The sequence below is a fragment of the Ursus maritimus genome, unplaced genomic scaffold (assembly GCF_017311325.1).
Source record: "Ursus maritimus isolate PB19 unplaced genomic scaffold, ASM1731132v1 scaffold_14, whole genome shotgun sequence".
In the NCBI taxonomy this organism is placed as follows: domain Eukaryota; kingdom Metazoa; phylum Chordata; class Mammalia; order Carnivora; family Ursidae; genus Ursus; species Ursus maritimus.
Genome location: NW_024423786.1, coordinates 5,985,705 through 6,013,406, shown reverse-complemented (window position 1 = coordinate 6,013,406; position 27,702 = coordinate 5,985,705). Strand labels below are relative to the sequence as shown.

Here is a 27,702-nt window from a genome sequence, read left to right as displayed (position 1 = left end):
GCTCCTCCGCTGGGAGCCTGCTTCTTCCTCTCCCATTCCCCCTGCCTGTGTTCCCTCTCTCGCTGGCTGTCTCTCTCTGTCAAATAAATAAAATCTTTAAAAAAATAATAAAGATTATTTTAGAGAAAGTGGGGATTGAGAGAGAATCTCAAGCAGACTCCCTGGTGAGCACAGAGCCTGACACGGGGCTCAATCCCACAACCCTGAGATCAGGACCTGAGCCAAATCAAGAGTCAGATGCTTCACTGACTCCACCACCCAGATGCCCCTCTTCTTCCTAACTTTCAAATGGCACATTCTGATAGAGTAAAAAAAGTGGCATCAGAAAAACCTGGGTCCAAATTCCTAGTCTACACTAGGGAGATGGTGGTGACCTTGGAACTCTTGCTTCTGAACCCTAGTTTGCTCACCTGTGACATGGGGATAATTACTACCTGCTGAGTGTGTTTTGCAAACTAAATGAAATGACCAATGAAAGGGTCTGGCACATTCCCTTTCAGAGAAACCAAAAGTGTAAGCAGTGCCATAATTGCTTTCTCTAGGAAATGCACAGCCAATTTTTATGCCCTAGTAGGTGACACAGTGTTGGAGAGGGAAGTGACAGAAAAATAGTTTGAGGTAAAGTAGCGAAGACAGTTCTGGAGATGGGGAGAGTTGTAGTAAGCACCTCCTGTGCAAAGGGAGCCAGATACGACCATTGTGTGTGTGTGTGTGTGCGCGCGCGCGTTTTAAAGCATGTTTATTGGGTTTTCCTGGTGATAGGGGTAATTCACAAAGGCTCTAAAGGCTTTGGGAAGATGCCTTTGGGTGGATCATTTTAGACTTTCGAATCAGTAACACTAAGGCAACCTTTAGGACCTTGCTGTGAGAAGGAACCCAGCGGTCGGTCGTTGTGTGGGTGTTGGTGAGGACTAGTTGTGTGGCAGGGCAGCACTCGGGGATGAGATGAGGCGCATTGTGGGGGATTCCAGGGAGAACTCTTCTGGGAAGCAGAGTTGGTGCCAGTGCTGAGTCTCCTGGTCCTTCAGTTAGCGTTTAGCTGGTACGATAAAAGAAACCTAATGGAAGGAGTCTCAGTTATTAATTCTGCAGAACTGAGCAACATTGCCATCTATTGGGTGAAGCTCGTAGGGTCGTACTGTGATTTTTAGGAGAGGGAATTGTGGCGTCCTGAAGTGAAAGAAGAAATAGGCTGCCTGCTGCTGTGGTCACCCCCAGGTTTCAGAGCAGCCCCTAAACGGGCTGGGGACCATGAAAGCCTTGTTTGAAAATTAAGGGGAGAAGCACTAAGAGAAAGCATGAACCTGGTATTTCTAGCACTAACCATTCTTTTTTTTATTTTTAAGATTTTATTTATTTATTTGACAGAGAGAGACAGCCAGCGAGAGAGGGAACACAAGCAGGGAGAGTGGGAGAGGAAGAAGCAGGCTCATAGCGGAGGAGCCTGATGTGGGGCTCGATCCCAGAACGCTGGGATCACGCCCTGAGCCGAAGGCAGACGCGTAACCGCTGTGCCACCCAGGCCCCCAGCATTAACCATTCTTATCCGAATTGTTTTAGGACATGTTTATTTCCTTTCCATATTTGAATGTCAATGAAAGCAAAATCTTTATTTTCTCCTTTATCTTCTCTAATGATGGCAAATCGGTGACCCAGTTGCCGCACATCCCAGGTACCAGGTTGCCTTCAGGTTGCCGGGTGGCCCAAGGAGGTAAGTGCACAGACTTTGCAGGCAAACCTAGGTCTGATCTTTGATTTTCCTGCTGTGTGACTTTGGGCAAGTCATTTCCTCAGTTTCCCTTTTCATCTGTAAAACAGGCATATTGTTAGGACCTACCTCACAAGGTGGTCTTAAGGATTAAAAGGGGAGAAAGATTAAGTTTATGCAGGTGTGGAATCCTTAATGATACTCATTAAATGCACCTGCTCTGATGATCAGTAATTGGTAAACAATTAGACCAGAGAAGTAGAGTCCTAAAATAGTGTGTTAAGAGAATAGGGACAAATTGGAATATTTCCCACTCAGCACTTCTTCCATCTTTACCCGGTGCAGTCTTTATGACTTCCTGAACACCACAGAATAGTAGTCATGATTCTGTTTAAAGTGGTGTCATATTCTGGGTGAGAAGTTTTGTTTTTCTTAAAAGTACCAGAACTTATAGATGCAAATGGTGTGCCGTGCGTTTTTTTCCCACTGAAACTTCCAAGTGCTGAAACATTACCCAAATGCCCTTTTGGAGGAATCTATAACAAGTTTTCTAAATATCTTTATTATGAGTGAATTATTGGTTCCTTGAAGATGGATTTGGTTTTTGGAAATGGGGCATCATTTATTTGGTGCCCTAGCTGGGGAGTAAGATTAGGTGTGGTAGTATATCACATTTGGTCAAAAACAAAGAAGTCTGGAAGCAGTTTCCAGAGAGGAATGCTGAAATGTTTTGCTCCTTGGCTATTTAAAGCTCAGTGATCTTTTGGGTATACAAATTCTGATGTGATTGTTAAAAATCACCTCATTTCTTTATAATTACTCATCCCAGTTGTCCCCTTCCTCCCCTGAAGGTATTAAAGAAAGAAGTCAACCTTTCATTGTGTCTTTCCTGAATTTTGCATTTAAAGTAGACAGGAAGGGCGCCCAGTTGGCTCAGTCAGAAGCACATGCGACTCTTGATCTCAGGGTTGTGAGTTTGAGCCCCATGTTGGGTGTAGAGATTATTTTAAATAGATAAAGTTTAAAAAATAAATACAGTAGACAGGGGATGTACTTTGCCTTGGTCAACACAACACCCCAGTCTCCTCACGTCAGGTCAAGTAATATGAGAGGGAAACAGAGGACTTGAGGAATTTGCCCTCCACTTTGCATATAGGTTCAGAAAGGCTAATTGAGAAGTGGAGCCTATTTCCTAACTTAGAAACCCTTGCTTGTTTCCTTGCAGACTATTACTGACTGTCAAAGGTTGCCATGTGCTTTTTAAATAAAAACAATCAGGAGAATTTACTTCATAAATTGTGTCTTGCTCACCTTCCTACAAATCCCCTTTCTGGGTTCACATGGAGAAGTGAATTTGTTCAGCTTTAATTATAGGAATAAGTTTCATTGTTCTACAAATAAAAGATGCTGCCACTTTATGCTATAACATGGAACCTCACTTTCAACACCTAACCATTACGAGAATAATTTCGTTGTAATGCATACAATTTTTAAAACCCAGGGCAATTTTTATTAATTTCGTAAACATTTATACTGCAGTAAGTAGAAGTGTGCTAAAAAGAAAGCCATAACACATTGTTATTAACCACAGATGAACACACGTAGAAATCCTTCATACCTGCTAAGGGTGCCGTCCGTGTGCTCTTAGCGCACTCAGCACGAACCGCTCCCTTCAGGAGGGTTTGTCTCTTCATCAGGGCGGTCGGTCACGTAGAAGCCGCGCTCCTCTATCGCCCGGTAGAGCGTGATGTACTTGGAGGCCTTCCTCGTCCTTGGAACCACATACTTCTCCGTGAACTCCCTTTTGCCCAGTTGCTCCTTGCCTTCTGCGGTCAGAACGCAGTTAATGAATGTGAGGGTGTAGCTGTAGCAGTTGTGATGGTCGTCTTCGTACCTTACAAAACAAGGACGTTGAGAGGGGAAGGCTGGGGTTTAAAAGCGGCTCAGGCACAGGCCGTGCAGCTGCCGAGAGCCTGCAGGGTTGAAATGGGGCTCCCTGCACACTGGGTCTGCTGGCCCCCTGGACGACTGAGCTCCCAGAGTGCAGTTCTGAGGGACGCTCAGCAGCTTGGGCTATTTCTGCTTGCAACTTAAGTAAGACAGGAGTGGACTCACCTAGATGTTCAGAGTGCTGACTTAAGTTGTACAAAACCGCCAGCTTGGGGAACTGACATTTTAGAAATGGAGTTCCATTTCTATGTCTACACTTATTTTAAGGGAAGCCTCAAAACAATTAGGTCCACAAGTGTGCTATATATCCAAGTGTTGAGGGAGCAAGAAATTGAGAAATAAATTTCAAAGTCACTAAATCCAAAAAAAGTTTTAGGTAGTTTTACATTTTAAACTTTTTAAAATTTTAAGGGACTATAATATGGCTTTTGCTATACAAGTTAAATGTTAAGTATGTAAAAATGTCTAATCAAATAACTGGAGTACTAAGTTGTGGTCCTTTGGGTTCTTAAGATCCGGTGATTCTGTTGTGTAAACGTAGGCGGGCTCAGCTCTGCAGGAAACCCAAAGCCATTCAATCCCTGCGGAAGCTTTGTTGCAGGTACTACTGCCTCAGTACAGGCTCAACATGGACTCAGCGCAGCTCAAGAGCCCTCTGAGCTGCGGCCACGCCTGCGTGGGGAAGGAGGGCCAGGCAGCGGGCGGTCCCCGCCACCCCGTACCTCTGCGGCAGCCAGGCCTCCGTGGCAGAGAAGTCTTCCAGGTACTTGTCCCACTGATCCATCAGTCCAAACATGCCAGGCTGCAGTAACGGGATACTCACACTCTGCTCCCACCCTACTTCATCTCGCTGCACGCCACACGTGGTGTAATTATACACAATTCCTGCAACCGAAACTGGAGTCACGCGGAGGCCAAAGGGAAGCACCTCTGGGAGAAACGGCAACAGCCACCGCGGTCAGTACGGGAAGTTAGCCAGATCGCACTCTCTTTTGCCTGTCCGAGAGCAGGAGACCACGAGAATCCCCTCCAGGATCAAGCTGCGGAGGCAGTCACCCACCGAACAGATCTAGAGCCTGCCCTAGAGGCAGGGAGGATGGGGGTGTCGGAGCCCCTGCCTCTCCTGCCCTCAGCACATCATTTCTTTCAGGGAAACCGAGTTCTTGCCCCACCCGCTCTTCGGCTCTGGGAAGTTGCCCCCAGCACACGGAGACAACAGTAGAGCCATAATCATCTCCAAATAATCTTGCTGAAGTTTTCTATGTACAAGTGGGGTCTATCTGGTTTCCTTAAATCAGCACTAAATTTCCACTGAGACAATGGGTCGTAAGTTTGATGGCTCATGTGAGTAAACGGGAGTCCAGTCCTGGATTTCTGTTCACGGGTGTGTTTCTCCTGCCTGGAGCAGGTACAGAAAGGCTGCATTCAGACTTCACCTGTGAGGCCTGTGATCACAGCCTCCCCTGCCTGGCCTCACTCGCCATCCCCAGGCCCAGACCTCCCTGTGGCTGGGGTGCCAGCCCCTTTGCCTGCAGACCAGATGTTCTGGTTTCGGTGCTTCCAGGCTGTGCCCTCAACACTAACTCTGGCCAAAGGAACTGCTTTGTTTAAATGTACCCCCCCTCTTTTTTAAAGTGAACAACAGTGGGCCCCACCACATGCTCAGGGGCTCTATCCCCTGATTTATCCCTGAGACCCCTTCCTGGACCCTGGAGATCCTGGAGTGTGAGGACCCAGTAGCAGTGGGCTGGGCCCAGATTCCACTTCCAACACAAGAAGAAATGATGGGCACTTCAACCTCTGCACGCATCTGTTTCTTCCTCTCTTAAAAAACTAACAAAACAGGCTTGCGATACTCTTGGCTGACAGAACAACAAAGAGCTTTCAAATATTTAGTGTTGTCAGTACTGAGCTGCTGTAAAGTCAAGTATTTCTCTTCTTGGTGGGTAGCATCACACACCTCATAGTGCAGTAGGAGAACCCAGGGAAAAGAGGAATTCCCTAAATGTTGTCATCACTTCTCTGGAAATACCACTGTCCCCTAACTAGGTATTGTGGGGAGTTTTTCAGCTTAAAAAAAAAAAAAAACAGTGACCATGCACTCACCATTTGTGTTGGTTATTCCGACATGAAGATCGGACCTTCCATCGTACTCCCTGAAAGAAACGAAGAGTCGGTATTTAAAGTAGGAGAGCGATCTTGGCTAGTGCCGGAACTTGCCAACAGTGGGAGCACTGTTTTCTTTTTTTAAGATTTCATTTATTTATTCGACAGAGAGAGAGGCAGCGAGAGAGGGAACACAAGCAGGGAGAGTGGGACCAGGCTTCCCGTCGAGCAGGGTGCCCGATGTGGGGCTCCATCCCAGGACCCCGGGATCACGACCTGAGCCAAAGGCAGACGCTTAACAACTGAGCCACCCAGGCACCCTGGAAGCACTGTTTCAAAACTGGTTGAGCCAAGAGTACATTCGAGGTAGAAAATACTCCCCTGGCCCCCCACCTGGATTTTCTAGCCCACCACCCATTACTGAAGGTAGTGTGCTGGAAGGCCAGCCCTGCTGGAGCATAAAGTCAGCTTAACTCCTGGCTGTCCAGCAGAGGGGCGCACTTGGAGGTCGGTTGTTGAAGGAGCTCCTCATTCTTTCCTCCTGATAGGTGAGGCTACGGCCTGTTCATCAGGCCGACTGGGGAAAGGATCCCGGGTGCATCTCAGTGGACCTCTACCATCACAACTGAGACAGCGTCTTTTGGTCTTTGTAGCCCACGGTCACACCCACTTCTGGACAGCCCTTGTTTCCTGAAATTACTCTCTACCTGAGAGTGTTCATTAAATCTGTGACTCCATATGATTTAATCTTTGTGTACAATCCCAGGCCATTCACTCACTAGCCCTGGGACATGAGCAAGTCACTTTCTCTGATCTCAGTTTCCTCGTCTGTGAAATGGGAATATCACAAACCTCCCAGCAAGCTGGTTGTAAGAATAAAATGCCTGTTGAGTGTCTGCCACATACAGGTGTTGAATAAATCAGAGGTGATTGTTAAATGATAAGGTTCCTTCATGAGACCGCAGGTTCCTCGGGAAAGCAAGCAGTTCCAGGCTTTAAAATGACCAAGAACACAAACGGCTGCCCCACCTTCAGAGTGATCCCCCAGGTCATCTTCTTGCAGCCACTCTGAGTGTTTTGAGACCCCATGGGTTCAAAGCTGAGAATGAAGCTGGGTAAAACAGTACCAGTCTGACTGTAGCGCTGCACTTACCATGTCATCTACCCTGAGATCGCTGCCCAAGCGTGTCATGGCACTTTGTCTCCTGCCCAAGTCCCAGCTGTTCCTTCCCTCCCCCATCCTTCAGTGGTTTCTCAGTCCTGCATGGATGTTTACTGGGTGGGAACTGTGGGCCTGTCATTTGAAGTGAAGGGCTAGTGGCACAACAGGAAATAAGACTGACGAGGTCTATGCCGTCTTGGAGTTTGCTCGCTTCCAGAGAAGACTTTTTAGTTTAACAAGTTTTTAATAGTTAAGTGCTCTTAAGGGGAAAGAAATATAGAATGTTACAGAAGCATGTCATAGTGGCAGGGCCATTCCTCTCCCATACAACACCTGTGTATAAATTTAGAAAAGGTACCCCTTCTTCCTGCAGATACAGCTCTGCGCAGAGCTTTTGACTTAGTTAAGTATAGTGCAGACTAAGTTTCAGGACCCAAAACACCTTGGCGAGGCAGCTTTGTGCAGTCCACACCCTGCACAACCATATGTGGCAGCCCTGAGAGATCTTAACCTACTTTGATAAGAAACTCAGTGATTCCTTTGGGTTATTGTGGGTTCTCTTTTACAAAGTAGGTGAAATTGTCTCAAGGTGAGTTGTGGAAGTCAGTCCTGAGGTTTTGGAAATTGGATGAGAGGGAAAGGAACAGTTTGGAAATTGGCGGTGGAAGGTCTGGTGGGCAAGGGACTACTTAGGTTTCTGCAGATCCTGGTCTGTGGGGATGGGAAGATGCCAAAGCATGTAACCTGTTTCAACATCACCACCTCCCTTCTGCTGATGCCAAACAAGGCTAGGCCCATCAGTATTGCTACCACGTCATAGAATAAATAAATGCTTATTAGGGGCCAACCTGAAAGCCTGTCATGTTCTAGAGAGCAGGGCTGTGGCTCCTTCACGGTGACATCCCTAGGGTTTCTCACACAGAACTGCTCAGTAAGGTATTTGTTGAATGAACCAATGTTATGGCGAACAAGTTCTGAGTTTTAGTCACTTTATTCAAAAGCTTTTGGGATCCAGCCAGTTAATCCTCCCAAGTTAGCATGAGTGAGGGGATCTTATGAAACATTTTGGGCTTCATGATTCAGGTAAGGGAAAAGAAGGTTCTGCCCGTTACATTCTGAACCGAGTATAAGAATAAGATGGAGGGGCGCCTGGGTGGCACAGCGGTTAAGCGTCTGCCTTCGGCTCAGGGCGTGATCCCGGCATTGTGGGATCGAGCCCCACATCAGGCTCCTCTGCTATGAGCCTGCTTCTTCCTCTCCCACTCCCCCCTGCTTGTGTTCCCTCTCTCGCTGGCTGTCTCTATCTCTGTCAAATAAATAAATAAAATCTTAAAAAAAAAAAAAAAGAATAAGATGGAAAGGAGTATGTTGGCTCAACATGGGGACGGGTGCCTGAGCAGGTGGACCTGCCTTATCACTGAACCTCACCACCCTGCCAGGTCAGCAGGACCCTCAATTCGCGGATGAGGAGCAGAGACTGGAGGGTCTGGAGCTGGTCTGAACTGGGATAGGAATTGGGGGCTTTGTGGCAACACAGCCCACACTGTTCTCTCTGCACCCTGCAGCCTCCGGGAAGGGGCAGGCGTGCAGCGCTCTGCACACTTCGGTTCATTTCACCCACATAAGACGGGAAGGAAATCAAGGCAGTCAGTAAGCAGGGAAGTGAAGACACCACTCCAACTGTCTTATGCCAAACCAGTGCTCTCGAGGGCACATGGGAGTCGAGAGGGTAGATTTCCAGGCGGCCGGGGGTCTCAGCATCAGGTCGCAGTGGTGCTCATTCTGTAACGTCTGTGTCCATGCTCTCACACCTGGCTCCTGCTGGGCTGATTCTAATTCCATTTGTAAACTCCACAGGGACACTAAGCAGGCACAGTCCTTTCTTTTGATTTCTGAAATCTTTCTTAAAGTCAGGTGGTATCCACCACTGCGGTAGACCACCTCTGGTCTTCAATTTAATTCATCTTTATTGCGGAATAGTCTGTATGTGGCCTTTCTTCAGGCTTCGTATGTTGTACCTGTTTGTCAAAAATTACAGACTAATGCGCAGTAAAGAAATTATTTTGATTAAAGTAGATACTGGGTCATTTTCCCAGTTAGCCCCTTAGCACCAAATCTATGAGCAAAGAAAAAGCTTCAAGCTATGGGTTTTCCTCTTTTAAGATTGTATAAGCAGGTTTGACCTTCCCTTATTCTTCATATAGTCTTGCACTTATCACTCTAGGAAAGTACATACACCATCTATCTTTATGAAATGAATAGGCCTACGTTTTAGGATTTAATGCCAAAACACTGGCAAGATTTTCCACCAAACCTCACACTGTATAGTACATGTTAGAAAAAGAAAGTTTCCGGGGCACCTGGATAGCTTGATTGGTTAAGTGTTCAACTCTTGGTTTCGGCTCAGGTCATGATCTCAGGCTCACGGGATCTCCTTGGGCTGCGTTGTCCCCCTGACCTGCCCCCCCCCCCGCAACAGGCTCTGCATTCCGTAGGGAGTCTGCTGGAAATTCTCTCTTCCTTTTCTTATCCCTCTGCCCCTCCACCCCCCACCCAACCCCCCCGCACGCACTCTCTCTCTCAAATCTTTAAAGAAAAAATTTTAGTGACTATGACACAGAAGGAAAAGTTTACAGAATCACTTAATATAACACTCAAAAAACACTGTACCTAAGAAATGTCCCTTGAGTTGGTCTGAGGAGGAATGAACATTTTTCTTGATGCCCGTTGGTAAATGGATCGGAGATGCTAACGGGTGCTTCCTCCAGCTTCCTTGAGCCCGTGACCTGGCCGCAGAGGGGGCAGCATTGGGGCATGCTGAAACTGTAGATGTATTTCTTACAGTGGTTGAATTTAATTAAAGGCTTTCCAGCCTCTGGACGCTGCATGGCTTTCCTGTCCTGGGCAACCAGGACAGGTTTCCCAAGACTTCCTTTTCCTCATTACCTGGCTAGCAAGCGTACGCCTCCCCAGTAACCTGAACCACAGTGATGTCATTCTGATTGACGGCTTCAGAAGCCAAACCAAGTGGGATTAACCAGTAACCAGACCGCCCCAAAAACTGGTGTCTTAAAGAGCTAGTTTTCATTTTCGCTCACTTGCGAAGTTTCTTTCCAGCCTCGTATGTTTGCAACTGTCAACACACCGCTCCTACTCTCATCCTACTTTTCTGTGAAGCCGTCCTTTGCTTCCTTGAGCATTCCCTTGCACCGGCAGAAATGGAATCGTGTTTCTACTAGGGCTCTGATATTTCATCAGTCATTAGTCTATGAGCTTCTTGAAATTAGGGACCCACATTTATTTCTGTGTTTCTAGAACAGGTTATTATGCTGTTGGATAAATATGTGATATCCTTGGAGGCTGTTTTCTTTTGATGTTTTATATCGTAGAAGTAATCTTGCTCATAAAAAATTAACAGCAGTTAGAAATAAGGATAGTGGGAGCGGGACGGGTACTGGCTAGGAGAGGGCAAGAGGGAGTTTCTGTAGCCTGGAGCTGCTCTGATTCATTATCAAAGGGTTGGTTGTATTAAGTATTCAGTTTGCAAAAATTCATCGAGCTGGACATTTTACTACATGCACTGTATGATTATTCAATTTTAAAGTAATTTTGAGAAACCGCAAAAAAAAGGGGAAGAAAAAGTAATGTTCCCTGTTCCTCCATCACATTTTTCCACTCACCATGTTCCCTGAGAAAACGAATAGTAAGGTAAATGAGTATTTCCACATAATTGTTTAAATCCTAGTGTTGCGATAACAGTACTGTTTTGAAATGTGTGTATTTCTCTCATCTTGGAAATTTATCTACAGTATTAAGACTATAGGTCCAGCTCATCCTTCCTGCATAGGAATCCATAGTTTGGTTGCACTACACTTTTTTTTTTTTTAAGTAATCTCTACACCCAACATGGGGTTTGAACTCACAACCCCGAGATCAAGAGTCACGTGCTCTTCTGACTGAGCCAGCCAGGCACCCTGCACCATACGTTATTTAACCAATTCCCTGTCGATGCCTATAGTTCCAGAGAAAAGCAATGGTAAAGGGAAGACCTGTGGGTATCATGATGGGTATAGTTGCTTTAGAAAAGTGTTTCATAGCATGCGTTTAAATAGATTACAGTACGCTGAAATGCAGAAAAGTGCATATTAAGTATTAATAATATGAAAATAATCATCAGACTCACAGAACTAGAAAAAACCTTAGAAATCATTTCAACCATCTTCTCTTGTTACAGTGAAGGCAGACAGGCTATAGCTAGATGCCCAGCTCGGGTGACCAAGGTCTGTGGTGGTTCATTATTAATACATAAACCATGCAGCTATTTTTTGATTGATTGAGTGACCCAAGTTACTTTCTTTTCTTTTAATTTTAAATTTTTTTTAATATTTTTTTATTTATCTGAGAGAGAGAGACAGAGAGAACATGAGCAGGGAGGAGAGGGAGAAGCAGGCTCCTTGCCGAGCAAGACCCTGGGATCATGACCTGAGCCAAAGGCAGATACTTAACCAACTGAGCCACCCAGGTGCCCCCAACTGAGCCACCCAGGTGCCTCTATTTTCAACTGAGAATATATTCATCTTCATGAGGAATTTTTAATCTTATGAAAAGGAACTGAGGCATCATGCCTTGATAAAGGTTTTTAATATACTAGCATTCCCTTTCTCAAAAAACACAGGCATCTTGGGGCACCTGGCTGGCTCCTTCAGTAGAGCATGTGACCCTTGATCTCAGGGTTGAGTGTGAGCCCCACGTTGGGTGGAGGGATTACTTAAAAATAAATTCAAAAACTCTTAAACACAGGCATCTTAAATCCTTTTTTACCTTATTTTCTCTATTTCTAAAAATCTTTTGGTAAAAATAAAACATAGATACAGATGAAAACACAAAACAAATGTATAGTTTAAGGACTTATTTTACTGTGAACCCTTGTAAGTACCACTAAGGTCAAGAACTAGAACTTTTCCAGCCGTCTCAGAGGCCCCTGCCGTGTCCATCCCCGCTCTTCCTCCAAAAGTGACCCCCACCCCCACTTTTATAGTAATGACTCCTTGTGCTTCATTTTGGTTTCAGCATCCAGTGTGCATCCATAAATACCATGGTTGAGTCTTACCCACTTAAACGTTTGTGTTCTGTATTTTAAGTTTTGGTTGCTTTTCCTTCCTTCCTTTGATTTTTGTTATCATATATCTGTGAAGCATCCAGATCACTGGACCTGTAGCGTCTCCCACGGTCTGTTGCCGACTGCTTACTCGGGGGTTCAGTTCAACGCACTGCTGTGGCTTCTGTAGATCCTTCAAATTCCCAGCTCGTTCCAGAGACTGAAGTCTGATCCTCTTGTCAAGACTGTGGGTGGTAATGTGTTCTCTCATCACATCACATCTGGTCTTCACTCTTTTTTTATGTTGGTCCCCATTATTCTCAGTGCTCAGAGATCCATTCATTCACCAGCAGTGGTGCAGTGATGCTATTCTAAGCCCATCGTGTTGTTTTCATACATTAGATGGAATAATAGCATGAGAAGATGCTTCCCCTCAGCTGTTCCTTACTTACACAGCAGCACAGGCAGACTGGAAGGATTGGATAGGTGCCTGAATCCTTATTCACATTTCAAGATAATGAGGACATCTCTGACGTACTCAGAAAGTGCCCTGTTGGTTTCATATCTGTTTTACTCTAATATCACTTAATGAACTCCTAGATGTGAACATATTAGCTGGCTTTCAACCCAATGTGGTTTTAATTCTTGTCAAAGCTCAGATTGTCCCGTTTTGGCCTCTTCAAATGGCTCCTGAGTCCTTTCCACATGAACCTACTAGTCACTGATGATTTCCTTGCCATCTAGTCCATCGAGCTGTTCCAGGTTCATCTCAGACCTTTCCAAAACCCAGACTTGGGATCGGCCATTTCTCCAAGAAGCCCTGATTCCTTTCTTTCAGTGGGAAATGGTATTTCAAGAGTACAGTCTTCTCACTAAGGATGTTTATTGGTTATTTCTCCACCTTTTCAGTGAGCAGAGCGGGATAAAGCAAGTGCACACATGAAGATAAAATACTTCATGAGTTCAGACTGCTATTTCTAATTCAAATTCAGGACTACAGGGTTTTTACTTATCCTCTTCTATATTACATTTGCATCTCTTTTCTTCCACACTGAAAATTTTCATTCTCAAGGATACAGGGGGTATGGAATTAGAATGTTCCATAATTAGTCATTTGCTTAACCCCGCTTTACACATACAACAATCTCAGGATAAGAATAGCAATACCCCACCTCCGATTATGATTACTAAATAGAGTTAAACATTATTTTTGCATATACTCTCCTCACCTTCTTTATTTAAAGGGTTGTTCTATATCTTCGTTGTCAGAGCATCTGCCATTGTAAATAATAATCTCCTTCAATCCTCACTGAGACTTAGCTCTACACACAAACTGATATTTAATGGTCACTACTTGTCTTTTCCTCACTCTCTAGTAATTATAGTTATCTGAAGTTCACCCTCTAGAAGATTCCTTAGGGCTTATAGGAAGAATATTTCCTGAGTTTTTGCATGTTGGTAACAATTTCTCTCTGTTCTTTATACTTGGCCAGTTTTGCTGGATATAGAATCCTTGGCTGCCATTTTCTTTAATGTGTCATTCCATTTCTTCTGGCATAAAGCACTGCTGTCCGGAAGCCTGATGACAAACTAATCTTTCTCTCGTAAATCATGTGTTCTTTTTTTTTTTAAGATTTTATTTACTTTAAGGAGAGAGAGAGAGAGCACATGAGTAGGGGGGAGGGCAGAGAGAGAGAGAGAAGTAGACTCCCTGCTGAGCAGGGACCCCCCCCCCCCCGATGCGGGGCTCCATCCCAGGACCCCAGGACCATGACCTGAGCCAAAAGCAGACACCCAACCAACCGAGCCACCCAAGCACCCCTCCATGTGTTCTTTTTTGCCAATATGGCCAGATGATTTTTTCTTTCTTTTTTTTCTTTTTTACAATTTTATTTTTTTTTGAGAGAGAGGGCACAAGTTGGGGGAGCAGCAGAGGGAGAGGCAGAAGCAGACTCCCCACTGAGCAAGGGAGCCCGACACTGGGCTCCATCCCAGAACCCTGAGATCACGACCCTAGCTGAAGGCAGATTTTTTTTTTTTAAGATTTTATTTATTTATTTGACAGAGAGCGAGAGAAGGAACACAAGAAGGGGGAGTGGGAGAGGGAGAAGCAGGCTTCCCGACAAGCAGGCAGCCCGATGCAGGGCTCAATCCCAGGACCCTGGGATCATGACCTGAGCCGAAGGCAGTTGCTTAACTGACTGAGCCACCCAGGTGCCCCTGAAGGCAGACTCTTAACCGACTGAGCCACCCAGGTGCCCCAATTTTTTCTTTCTTTTTAAGATCAATATTTTTATTACAATATATCTTGATGTTGGTTATTTGGCATTGATTTACTCAGGGTTGTGATGTGTTCTTTGAATATGTAGTTTCACATCATTTTTATTTCAGGAAATTTTTCATAAATTGTAATTTTGAGTATTTTTTCTGTTTTCTTTGTTCTGGCTTTCTTCAAGAAATTCTTGAAGAATTTCTTGGATCCCTTTGCCTAGCTTTGGTATTTCTCACTACTTCTAAAAATGGAGATTAAATATACACATCACAGGGGCGCCTGGGTGGCACAGCGGTTAAGCGTCTGCCTTCAGCTCAGGGTGTGATCCTGGCGTTATGGGATCGAGCCCCGCATCAGGCTCCTACGCTATGAGCCTGCTTCTTCCTCTCCCACTCCCCCTGCTTGTGTTCCCTCTCTCACTGGCTGTCTCTATCTCTGTCGAATAAATAAATAAAATCTTTTTTAAAATAATAATAAATAAATATACACATCACAAAACTCACCTATTTAAAGTCTACAGTTCAGTGATTTGTATCCAATCTAAGTTTAGAACATTTGCATCACCCCAAAAAAGAAAGCTTCTGCCTATTTGCAGTCATTCTCTATCCACCGCTCCTCACAGCTCCTGGCAGCCATTAGTCTGCTTTCTGTCTATGGATCTGTCTCTCTGGACATTTCACATAAATGGAATCATACAATATGTGGTCTTTTGTATCTGACTTCTTTCACTTAGCATCAAGTTTTCAAAGTTCATCTATGTTGTAGCATGTATCTGTTTTTTTATAATAGTGCATTGTAATGTATAGACCACATTTTTAAAAAATTTTTATTTATTTATTCTTAGAGAGAGGAAGAGAGCGTGGTGGGGTGTGCGGCAGAGGGAGAGGAGAGAATCCCAAAGTGTTATCTTCTAGGGTGTCTGGGTGGCTCAGTCAGTTAAGTGTCTGCCTTTGGCTTGGGTCATGGTCCCAGGGTCCTGGGATCAAGCCTTGCATCAGGCTTCCTGCTTAGCAGGGAGCCTGCTTCTGCCTCTCCCTCTGCCCCCTCCCCCCCCACCCGGCTGGTGTGTTCTCTCTCTCTCTCACTCTGCTCTCTCTCAAATAAATAAATAAAATATTTTTAAGTGTTATCTCCACTGCCATATTAATTGCAGCATTATTTACTATAGCCAAGTTATTAAAACATCTTAAGTGTCAATCAACAGAGAAATGGATACAGAAGATGTGGTGTATAGATATACAATGGAATATTATTCAGCCCTGAGAAAGAGAAAGAAGGACATTTTGCCACTTGTAACAACATGGATGGACCTTGAAGGCATTATGCTAAGTGAAATAAACCAGACAGAAAAAGACAAATACTGCATGTTATCACTTATATGTGAAATCTAAAAAAAAGAAAGAAAGAAAAAGAAAGAAAGAGGAAAGAAAGAAAGTCAAACTCATAGAAACAAAGAGTAGAGATGATGGTTGTGATTGCAGTGAGGAGGATGGATGGGGGAGATAGGGAGAGGTTGGTAAAAGGGTACAAACTTTCAGCTAAAAGATGAATAAGGTCTGGGGATGTAATGTAAAACATGGTGATTATAGTCGATAACAATGTACTATATACCTGATATTTCCTAACAGAATAGAACTAAAATGTTCTCACACACAGACAGAAAAGTTAAACATGTGAGGTGAGAGATGTGTTAATTAAATAGATGATGGAAATCCTTTCACAATGTATACGTATATCAAAGTACCATCATGTACACTTTAAATACCTTACACTTTTGTCAGTTATACATCAATAAAACAGGGAGAAAAACACAAAAATTAATTGACCACAATGTGAGCATTTATTTCTGGAATCTCAAATCTATTTCATTAATCTCTCTGTCTATCTCTACACCTGTACCACAGTGTTGAATAATGTAGCTTTCTAGTAAGTTTCTAAATTGGGATGTGTGAGTCCTCCAAATTTATTCTTCTTTTTCAAGAGCTTGTTTGGGTCCCTTGCATTTCCATATAAATGCATATAAATGTTATGGTCAACTTCTCAATTCATGCTAAGAAGCTAGTGGGAAATTTGATGGAATTGCATTGAATTTGTACCATCAACTGGGGAGTACTACCATCTTAACAACTGCAGATCTTCCAGTTAGTTTATTTATTCAGGTATTCTTTAATTTCTTTTGATGATTTTTTTTCTTACTTTTCAGTGTCCAAATCTCACACTCCCTTGTTAAGTTTATTCCTAAGTATTTTATTATTTTCAATGTTACTGTAGATTGGAACTGTTTTCTTAATTTCTTCTTCAGGTTATTCATTGCTAGTGTATAGAAATACAATTGATTTTTGTGTATTGATCTTGTTTCCTGCAACCTCGCTGAACTCATTTCTTTCTTTAATGTTTTTTTTGTGTGTGTGTGTGTGGATTCCTTAAGATTTCCTATATACAAGATCATGTCATCTGCAAATAAGTATACTTTGACTTCTTACTTTCCAATCTGAAAAACTTTTATTTCTTTTTCTTGACTACTTGCTGTAGCTGGAAACTCTAGTACAGTGTTGTATAGAAGTGAGAAGAAAGAATATGCTTACCCTGTTCCTGATCTTAGAATGAAAACTTCCAGTCTTTAACCATTAAGTCCAATGTTAACTGTGAGTTTCTGGTAGATGATCTTACCACGTTGAGGAAGTTCTTCTTTTCCTAGTTTTTTGAGTGTTTTTGTCATGAAAAGGTATTAGATTTTTTCAAATGCTCTTCCCACATCTATTGAAATGACCATATGATTTTAATTTTTGCTTATTCTATTTACTTGATGAATTACATTGATATATTTTTTAAAGATTTTTATTTATTTATTTATTTATTTATTTATTTATTTATTTATTTATTTAACAGAGAGAGCACAAGCAGGAGGAGTGGCAGGCAGAGGGAGAGGAAGAAGCAGGGAACCCAATGCAGGACTTGATCCCAGGACCCTGGGATTATGACCTGGGCTGAAGGCAGACTCTTAACTGCTGAGCCACCTAGGTGCCCCTACATTGATAGATTTTTGTATGTTGAACCAATTTTGTGTTCCTGGGATAAGTCTCACATGGTCATGGTGTATAATCATTTTTATATGCTGCTGGATTTGGTTTGCTATTATTTTGTTGAGGATTTTTATGTTTTTATTATTAAAGTATATTGATCTATAGTTTTCTCTGTCTGGATTGGTACCAAGGTAGTACTGGCCCCAAAGAATGAGTTGGGAAGCATTTCTTCTGTTTTTATTGTTGTTTGTTTGTTTGTTTGTTTGTTTTTGTTGTTGCAAGAATTTGTAAAACTTTAGTGTTAATTCTTATTTAAATGTTCAGTACAGGGGCGCCTCGGTGGCTCAGTCAGCTCTCACTGTCACTCTCTCTCAAATAAATAAATAAAATAAACGTTCAGTAAAATTCATCAGTGAAGCTATTGGTTCTGGGCTTTTCTTTGTGGGAAGTTTTTTGATTACTAATTCGATCTCTTTACTTGTTAAGGGTCTATTCATATTTTCCATTTCTTTTTTTTTTAATGTTCATCTTTCACATTTATCTTATTTCATTTAAGAGAGAGAGAAAGCGCTCATGAGCAGCAGGAGAAGGAGGAGGGAGAGAGAGAATCCCAAGTAGACTCCATGCCCAGCACAGAGCCTGATACAGGGCTCAACCTCATGACTCTGAGATCACAACCTGTGACAAAATCAAGAGCCAGATGTTTAACTGACTGAGCCACCCAGGCACTCCTTGCTATTTCTTCTTGAATCAGTTTCACTAGTTTGTGTCTCTCTAGAAATTTGTCCATTTCATCCAAGTTATCTAATTTGTTGATATACAAATGCTCATAATATTAGCTTATAACTTATTTTTGTAAGGTTGGTAGTAATATCCCCTTTTTCATGCCTGATATTAATAATTTGAGTCTTCTCTATTTTTTTCTTTGTCATTCTAACTAGTTTGTCAATTTTGTTGATTTTTTTCAAAGAACCAACTTTTTGTTTTATTAGTTTTCACTATTGTGTCTTTATACTCTATTTCATTTCTTTACACACAGATCTTTATTATTCTCTTACTTCTGCTTGTTTTATGTTTAGTTTCCTCTTCTAGTGTCTTACAGTATAAGATTACATTACTGACCTAAGATTTTTTTTTTAAGTTTTTAGTTAAATTCCAAGTAGTTAATATAGTGTGCAATCTTAGTTTCAGGTATACAGTATAGTGATTCAACACTTCCATACACCACCAGCGCTTATTACAATTACACTCCTTAATCCCCATCACTTATTTAAATCATCTCATCACCCACCTCCCTTCTAATAACCATCAGTTTGTTTTCTGTAGTTAAGAGTCTCTTTCAATAAATAAAATCTTTTTAAAAAATGAGTTTCTTTTTGGTTTCTCTCTCTTTCTCCCCTTTGCTCATTTGTCTTGTTTCTTAAATTCCACATAGGAGTGAAATCTTACGGTATTTGTCTTTTTCTGACTTATTTTGCTTAGCATAATACTGTCTAGCTCCATCCACCTTCTTGCACATGGCAAGATTTCATTCTTTTTTATGGCTGAGTAATATTTCATTGTATATATACACCACATCTTCTTTACCCATTCATCAACTGATGGACCCTTGGGATGTTTCATAATTAGGCTATTGTAGATAATGCTGCTATAAACGTCATCGTGCACATATCACATTGAATTAGTACTTTTGTGTTCTTTGGGTAAATACCTAGTAATGCAATTGCTGGATCATAGGGTAGCTCTACTTTTAACTTTTTGAGGAATGTCCATACTGTTTTCCAGAGTGGCTGCACCAGTTTGCATTCCCACCAACAGTGCAAGAGTGTTCCCCTTTCTCCACATCCTCGCTAACACCTGTTGTTCCTTGTGTTGTTGGTTTTAGCCATTCTGACAGTTGTGAGGTAATATCTCATTGTAGTTTTGATTTGCATTTCCCTGATGATAAGTGATGTTGAGCATCTTTTCATGTTTTCTTTTTAACGTAGTAATTTGCAGCTATAAACTTCCCTCTAAGCACTGCTTTCAATGCATGCTCTATGTTTTGGTGTGTTGCATTTTTATTTTTATTCATCCCAAAATTTTTAAAAATTCCCCATGTAATTTCTTATTTGAACCATTGGTTATTTCAGAGTGTGTTGTTCAGTTTCTACGTATTTGTGAATTTTCCAAATTTTCTTCTATAATTATGATTTGTAATTTTATTTCATGTCCATCTGAGACAATACTTTGTATGATTTCAGTCCTTTCACATTTATTGAGACTTGTTTTATAGCCTAATATATGGCCTATCCTGGAGATTTTTCCTTGTGCACTTCAAAAGAATGTATATTCTGTTTTTGTCAGGTTGGAAGTTTGATAGATATTTGTTAGGTCTGGTTGGTTTATAGCATTATTCCTATATTCTATTTATCTTCTGTATAGGTTTTCTATCCATTATTGAAGATGGAACATTGAAGTCTTCAAATATTGTTGATCTATTTTTCCCTCTGTTCTGTGAGGTTTTACTGCTTCTGTTTTGGGTGCATATATATTTATAATTGTTATATTAATGGATTGACATTTTTATCATTCTAAAAGCTTTGTTTCTAGTAAAAATTTTGTCATACATCTATTCTATCTGATATTAGTCTAGTCACTCCATTTCTCTTTTGGTAACTGTTTGTATTGAATACCTTCACCATCCTTTCACTTTCAGTGTACTTTTATTCCTATAAAGTAAGTTTCTTGTAAACAGCATGTAGTCAGATCATAGTTGTTATCTTTCATTCTGCCAACTCCTGCCTTTTAATTAAAGACTTTAATCCATTTACATTTAATGTAGTTACTGATGAGATAAGATTTATGTTTGTTGTTTGTGTTCAATATGTCTTATGTCTTTTTGTTCCTCTTTTCCTCCATTACTGCTATCTTTTGTGTGAAATATATATATTTTTTCCTAGTGTACCATTTTATTTCCCTTGTTATTTCTTTTACTCAATATTTTGAAATTTATTAAATCTCAGTGGTTTCCCTGGAAATTACAATTAACAAATTATAACAATATAGGTTAGGTTAATACCAATTTAATTTCAGTAGCATACAAAAACGTTGCTTCTATATCGTGCCATTCCCTTCCCTATCCTTTGTTGTCATACAAGTTATATCTTTATATATGTGTGCCCATCAATACAGATTTATAATTCTTAATGGAGATGTCTTTCAAACCAGATAGGATTTTTTTTTAAGTTACAAAAAAAATGCATTTATGTTGCCTTTTATATTTATCTATGTAGTTACCTTTACTTGTTCTCTTTATTTCTTCATGTGAATTCAAGTTACTGTGTAGTGCCTTTTTACTTCAGCCTGAAGGACTCCTCTTATATTTCTTGTAGAGCATGTTTTCAAGGGAGGAATTCTTGCAATTTTGTTTATCTGGGAAGTTCTTATGTTCTCTTTCATTTTTGAAGGATAGTTTTGCTGGATATAGAATTCTTTGTTGATAATCTTTCTCCTTCAGATCTTTTACTATGTCTTTCCATGCCATATGGCTTCTATGCTTTCTGATGAGAAATCAGCTGTTAATCTTATTGAGAATCCCTGTACATCATAAGCTACTTCTCTTTTGCTACTTTCAAAATTCTTTGTCTTTCATCATTTTTATTATGATGTATCTACATATGGATCTCTTTGAGTTTGTTCTATTTGGAGGTTGTTTAGCTTCTTGGATGTGTAGATTAATATTTTTCATCAAATGGGGAAAGTTTTCTTGCCATTATTTCTTTAAATAGTCTCCATGCTTCTTTCTCTCTCTCCTCTTTTTGGGACTTCCATATGTTGGTATGCTTGAATGTCCCAGAGCTCTTCGAGGCTCTGTTTTTGTTTTTGTTTTGTTTTGTTTTTTCTTGTTTTGTTTTTCTTAGCAGCTTTATTGAGGTATGGTTGAAATACAAACAGTGCACACATTTAATATATACAATTTGATGAGTTTGGACATATGTATACACACATAATACCATCACCACAATCAAAGTAATAGTTATAGCCATCACTGCCAAAAGTTTTCTTGTGCCTTTTTGTTTTTTGGCTGTTGTATTGTTTTGTGGCAAGAACACTTACCATGAGATGTACTATCTTAAAAAAATTTAAGTGTACGATAGAGTTTTGTTAACTATTAGCACTATGTTGCACTGCAGATATCTAAAACTTACTCATCTTGTATAACTGAAACTTTATACCCATTGAATCTGTTCATTTTTATTTACTCTTTATTATGTTCCTCAGACTAGATTATCTCAATTGACTCATATTTCAGGTTCACTGCTGATTCTTTTTCTGTTTGCTCAAATTTACTATTAAGCTCCTCTAGTAAATTTCTGTTTCAGTTGTTGTACTTTTCAACTTCAGAATTTCTACTTGGTTCTTTTTTTTTATACTTTCTATCTTCTTACTGATATTTTCTTTTTCTTTCTTTTTTTTTTTTTATTATATTATGTTAGTCACCATACAGTACATCCCTGGTTTTTGATGCAAAGCTCGATGATTCATTAGCTGCGTCTTATTGATATTCTCTATTTGATGAGAAATCATTCTCATACTTTCCTGTAGTTCTTTAGACATGGTTCCTTTTTAGTTCCTTGAATATATTTAAAATAGCTGACTTTTAAATCTTTGTTAAGGAAATCCAAGATCTGGGCTTCTTCAGGGATAATTTCTGTTGATTTCCATATTTTCTTCTTTCTTTGAATGTTTTGTAATTTTTGTTGACAACTGGGCATTTTAAATAATATAACGTGACAATTCCGAAAGTCAAATTCTCTCCATTCCCTGTTTGTTCTTATATGCTGTTCTAGAACTTCATAAAACCTCTGAAAAGTATTCAGAGAAAAGGAACATTTATCTTCAGGGATGTAAATATAAGATCGATGAATGCCTTATAACAGAAAAAAAGGAAGCCAGAAGACAAGGAAATGACATTTTATTTTATTATTTTTTAAAGATTTATTTATTCATTCATTCATGAGAGAGAGAGAGAGAGAGAGAGAAAGAGAGGCAGAGGCAGAGAGAGAAGCAAGTTCCCCATGGAGCAGGGAGCCTGATGCAGGACTCGATCCCAGGACTCTGGGATCATGACCCGAGCTAAAGGCAGATGCTTAACCAGCTGAGCCACCCAGGTGCCCAGGAAATGACATTTTAGTGTTTAGGGGAGAAAGTATCATTCCAGAGCTATATATCCAGGAAAAATACCCTTCAAAAACAAAATAGATACATGAATTAGTACACACACACACATATATATTTGTTTGCTTTGTCAGCTGAGATGGCTGATAAGCAATGACATACCAGTAGCAATGAATATACCCAGTACCTGGATCTTGGTTTTGAATAACACTCTCCAAAAGAAGTAACTTGGCTCCCTTGAAGCAATGGCTGATTCTAGGATTGAAGTAGGTGATATACAAAATGAGCCTGGAACATCTTATAGTCCCAGATAGTGCTGAAGTCCTCAAAAAAGAATAAAACTCAATTAAGGGAGTATTTTCAGGAGCCAAATGAAAAAACTCCCAGTGGCCAGAGACAGAACAATTTGAACAATAAAGTAAATAAATTAGTATTAGGTTATAAGCCAAAGTAGAAGATAATATTCATGAGTCCATATTGATATACATAAATTACTAAATAAATAGGGCAGCAACAGACAAATCTCCCATGCAGAAAAACTCCACATAACTTATGGCGATACCCCACTGTCGGGGAGGTGGAGCATAACTCCCCACTCCTTAAATGTGGGCCATGTATAGTGACTTCCTCTGAGAGAGGACAGTATGGAAACAAGGAAATTTTACAGTGCAAAAACCTGACAAACACAACCTCATCCAGGTGACCAAGGTTACCATCAATAGTGATGTTATCTTGATTGTAGTACCCTTTATTTTTTTTTTAAGATTTTATTTGTTTGCGAGAGAGAGACAGCGCGAGTGGGAGAGGCAGAGAGAGAGGGAGAGAGAGAATCTCAAGCAGACTCCATGCTGAGCACAGAACCTGATGCAGGGCTCCAACCCAGGACCCTGAGATCATGACCCGAGCTAAAATCAAGAGTCAGATGCTTAACCGACTGCACCACCCAGGCATCCCAGTACGTACCCTTTATATGATATGTCGAAAATGGCATTTTAGGTCCAGCTTCCTCATCCCAAAACCTGTAATTCCAGTCTAATCACGAGAAAAGTATCAGACAAATCCCAATGGAGGGATATTTTACAAAATGTCTTACCAGAACTCTTCAAAACTGTCATGGTCATCAAACACTAGGAGAACTTCAGAAATTGTCACAGCCAAGAGGAGCCTAAGGAAACATTATTACTAGGTGCAATGTAGCATCCTGGATGAGATCCTGGAATAGAAAAAGGTATAAAGTAAGGACATTTGAATAAACTGTGGACTTTAGTTAATAATGTATTAATATGGTTTCATTCATGATGACATATATACTAAGATACTATTAAAAGGAGAAACTGGTTGTGAAGTATATGGGAAGTCTATACTATTTTCACAACTTTCTGTAGATCTAAAACTATCTTAAAAGTATATTTTAGGGGCACCTGGGTGGCACAGCGGTTAAGCGTCTGCCTTCAGCTCAGGGCGTGATCCCGGCGTTATGGGATCGAGCCCCACATCAGGCTCCTCTGATGTGAGCCTGCTTCTTCCTCTCCCACTCCCCCTGCTTGTGTTCCCTCTCTCGCTGGCTGTCTCTATCTCATAAATAAATTAAAAAAAAAACTTAAAAAAAAAGTATATTTTAAAGAGTAGAGAATATTTTCTCAAATAATAAAAGCTAAGAAAATTAATTCTTGGGAGATCTTCAGTAAAAGAAATACTAAAAGAGTTCTTCTTGCTGGAAAAAAAAAAATGATCCTAAATGGAAACATGAAATGGTTGAAAGGAATGAAGAATACCAAATTTTATTTTATTTTATTTTATTTTATTTTATTTTATTTTATTTTTTAAGAATACCAGATTTTAAAACATTTATTACAGTATGTTGTTGGGTTCAAACATATGCAGAAGTAAAACATATGACAAGAGTAGCATGAAAGTGGGGAGGAGAGTAAATGCAGTTAAGCTGTTTGCATTGTTTAGGAACTGGTAATAGTGCTAATTTAAAGTAGACTCTAGTAAGTCTTAGATGCATATTGTAATGCCCAGAGTAATCACTAAAAGAATAATTTTTTAAGTTCATTTTTTATTTAAGTAAACTGCATACCCAGTATGGGGCTCAAACCACCCCAAGATCAAAAGTCACATGCTCTACCAACTGAGCCAGCCAGGCACCCCTAAAAGAATAATTTTTAAAATGTATACTTGAAAGTGTGTAACCAATGAAGAAAATGTAGAATAATGGAATTCAAAGCAATCCAAGAAAGGAAAAATAAAGAACAAATAACAGATGATATAAATGGAAAATTAATAACAAGATGATGGATTTAAATATAACTATATTACATATAATGTAAGTGGACTAAATAATTCAAAAACAAACATTATCCAACTTGAAAATTAACCATATGCCATTTATAAGAAATACAGTGAAGATATAAAAATACCCAGTAAGTTGAAAATAAAAGTATGGAAAAAGATATAACACACAAAAACTGTCTGAAAGAAAGTTGATATGATTATGTTAATATCAAAGTACACTTTAAGACAAGAATTGCTAGACTTTTCCTTTTTAAATTAGCACTCTCAGGAACATCTTTTATTGTCTTTACACAGTGTGTTGCATGCATTACAGTGTGGTCAACACATTCTCATTGAAAACACTACCCTGATGCAACAAACTACTAGCATTCTTAGAAACACCTTTTATACATGTGTTTTACATGTACTGATGTAGCACTGTCCTGATTCACATGTGTGACTAGCACAACGGGGGACATTTCTTAGTCATATGTGTTGGCAAAACAGAAAATATAGCAATCTTACATTTGTTTGAACCTAAACACATAGCTTCAAAATACATAAATCAAATGTTGACCGAACTAAAAGAAGAATAGACAATTCCACAGTGGGATTATACTAGAAATGAAAATGAATCAAGAAGAAAAAGATAACTAGAAAATCCTCAATAGTTTAGAAATTAAGCAACACACTTCTAAATAACTTATGGGTCAAAGAATAAATAACAGTGAGAATGAGAAAATATTTTGAACCAAATGATAAGGAAAATATGACATAAAAACTGGTGGAATACAACTAAAAGTTGCTTAGAGAAAATATTATAGCTTTAAATACATAAAAAAGAAGAACTTCTGAAAATTTGTAATCTAAACTTTCATCTCAAGAAGGTAGAAAATGAGGGATTTGAATGCAAAGAACACAGAAAAAGAAAATAGTAAAGATATAAACAGAAATCAGTGAAATAGAAGACGCATGTACAATAGTGAAAATGAACAGGTCAAAAGGTTGTTTATTGAGAAGCTTAATAAAATTGATAAACGCCTAATCTGACTTTTTAAAAAGAGAGAAAACATTAATATCAATCGTGAAAAAGAGACATTTTTACAGATCTAATGGACATTTTTAAAAAAGAAGATTTTAACAACTCCATGACAATAAATTCAACAATTTAGATGAACTGGACTAATTTGTCTGGGGGCGTGTGGAGAAGTTTTCCAAACCTACCTCACTAAGAGAAAATCTGGAGTCCTATATGTAATACATCAATTAAATTTTTAATCAAATATCTTCTTATAAGTAAACTGCAGGCTGAGATGGCTTCAGTGGTAAATTCTTCCAAATATTTAAGGAGAAAATTCATACATATATTACACAGACTTTTCCAGAGATGAGAAAAGAGGGAGATAGAGAATTCATTTTATGCATATCTCAAATACTAAAACCTGACAGGGACATTACTAGAAAGGAACATTACAGATCAATTTTATCTCTCAAAAAAAGGTTGCAGAACTCCTAAACACAATATTAACAAATAAAATCTGATGATTTATAGAAAGAATAATATGCCAAGTGGGGTATGTCTGAGGAATTCAAGGTTGGTTTAACATTACAAAATTAATACAATTTACACAGAAGACAGGATAAAACAATACGGTTTTCTCAATAGATGGGGGGGAAGAACTTGATTTAAAAAAAAAGCACATTCATGATTTAAAAAAAAAAAAAAAAAGCTTAGAAAACTTGAAAGAGAAAGAACTTCCTTAATTTGAAAATGGCTTCAAAAACCCTTGGGCTACTAAAGGGTGAATACTAAAAACTTTCCCAGAATTCAGGAACAAGACAAGGCCCTCCACTATTACCACTTCTATTTAAGGTTACACTGAAGGTTCTCAAAAGTGCCCTGGCAAGAAAGGCAAGAAAAAGAAATACAAGATATAAAGTTTGGAAACTGTCATTCTTTGCTGATGGCATGATTGTGTGTGTAGAAAATCCCAAACAGTGAACACACTAGAATTAATATACGAAATTTAGCATATGGCAAGCAACAAATGATTAGGACATTTTAAAAAAATCATTTAAAATAGCATAAAAAAACTCATCTAGATACCTAAGAATAAATCTGATAAAAGTCTTTGAAGACCTATATACTGAAAACACTAATTTTCCAATATACTTCCTAAATTTCTGAGAGAATTTCAAGTTTTAAGTAACTGGAAGTTTATACCATGCTCATTCATTGTAAGATTTAATATTTTTACAGCAAAGTGAAAGAAAGATTAACATACAGCTATATACAACAACACGGATATATCTCATAGACCTAATGGTGGCCAAAAGAAGACAGACAAAAGAGTACATATTGAATGGTATCATTTATATCAAGGTCAAGAACAATAGAAACTAATTTGTGGTGACAGGTGAGAACAAGCAGTTACCTTTGGGAGGTATTGACTGAGAAGGGGCATAAGTGAGCTTTCTGGGGTATGGATAATGTTCTTCATCTTGATCTGGTGATGATTTTATACACATGTTAAAAATTCACAGAGGCATGTATGTGTTTTGTATATTTCAGACTGTTACATCCCAACGTTGAAAAAATTTAAAAAGAGTATTTAAAAAAAAATGGGAAACCATTGAAAGGGTTAAAGGAGGTGAGTGAGATGATCCTATTTATGTTTTTAAAAATATGTTTTGGGTGATAACCGACTGGAAGAGGGCGGGAGCCGAAGCAGGAAAACCAGGTAGGAGGCTATATATATTGCATAGGTCCAGGCAAGAAGTAATGGTTGCTTAGACAGGAACCGTGACGAGGGAAATGAGAGGACGCACTGGAGAGAGGTGTGGGAGCAGATCTGAAGGATATAGAGAAGCAGAAGGAATTGCCACGAGCATCTTTTTGGGTATTCACCCTAGGAATGGAAGACAACTAAAACTTGGGGTGGGAGT

The 27,702-nt window shown here is 39.8% G+C and overlaps 1 protein-coding gene across 1 annotated transcript; it reads right to left on the bottom strand.

Annotated features, from left to right (window-relative positions):
* Positions 1-1,551: 1,551 nt before the first annotated feature.
* Positions 1,552-9,979, bottom strand: MKRN2OS (MKRN2 opposite strand). Its single transcript, XM_008697860.2, has 5 exons — positions 9,597-9,979; positions 5,765-5,814; positions 4,381-4,543; positions 3,327-3,602; positions 1,552-1,807 (listed from the first exon to the last, which is right to left on the bottom strand). The coding sequence occupies exons 1-4, from the start codon at positions 9,812-9,814 to the stop codon at positions 3,362-3,364; spliced, it is 672 nt and encodes a 223-aa protein (XP_008696082.1). The 5' UTR covers positions 9,815-9,979; the 3' UTR covers positions 1,552-1,807; positions 3,327-3,361.
* Between the last annotated feature and the right edge of the window lie 17,723 nt (positions 9,980-27,702).

Excerpts from the sequence above, each read along its gene's own strand:
- MKRN2OS (XM_008697860.2), bottom strand. The coding sequence starts at position 9,814 with ATGCAGCGTCCAGAGGCTGGAAAGCCTTTAATTAAATTCAACCACTGT. Across the intron at positions 5,815-9,596 it reads ACTCAAGGGACATTTCTTAG|GGAGTACGATGGAAGGTCCG; the intron begins GTACAGTGTTTT and ends CGTTTCTTTCAG. Across the intron at positions 4,544-5,764 it reads CGGAATAACCAACACAAATG|GAATTGTGTATAATTACACC; the intron begins GTGAGTGCATGG and ends TTTCGGTTGCAG.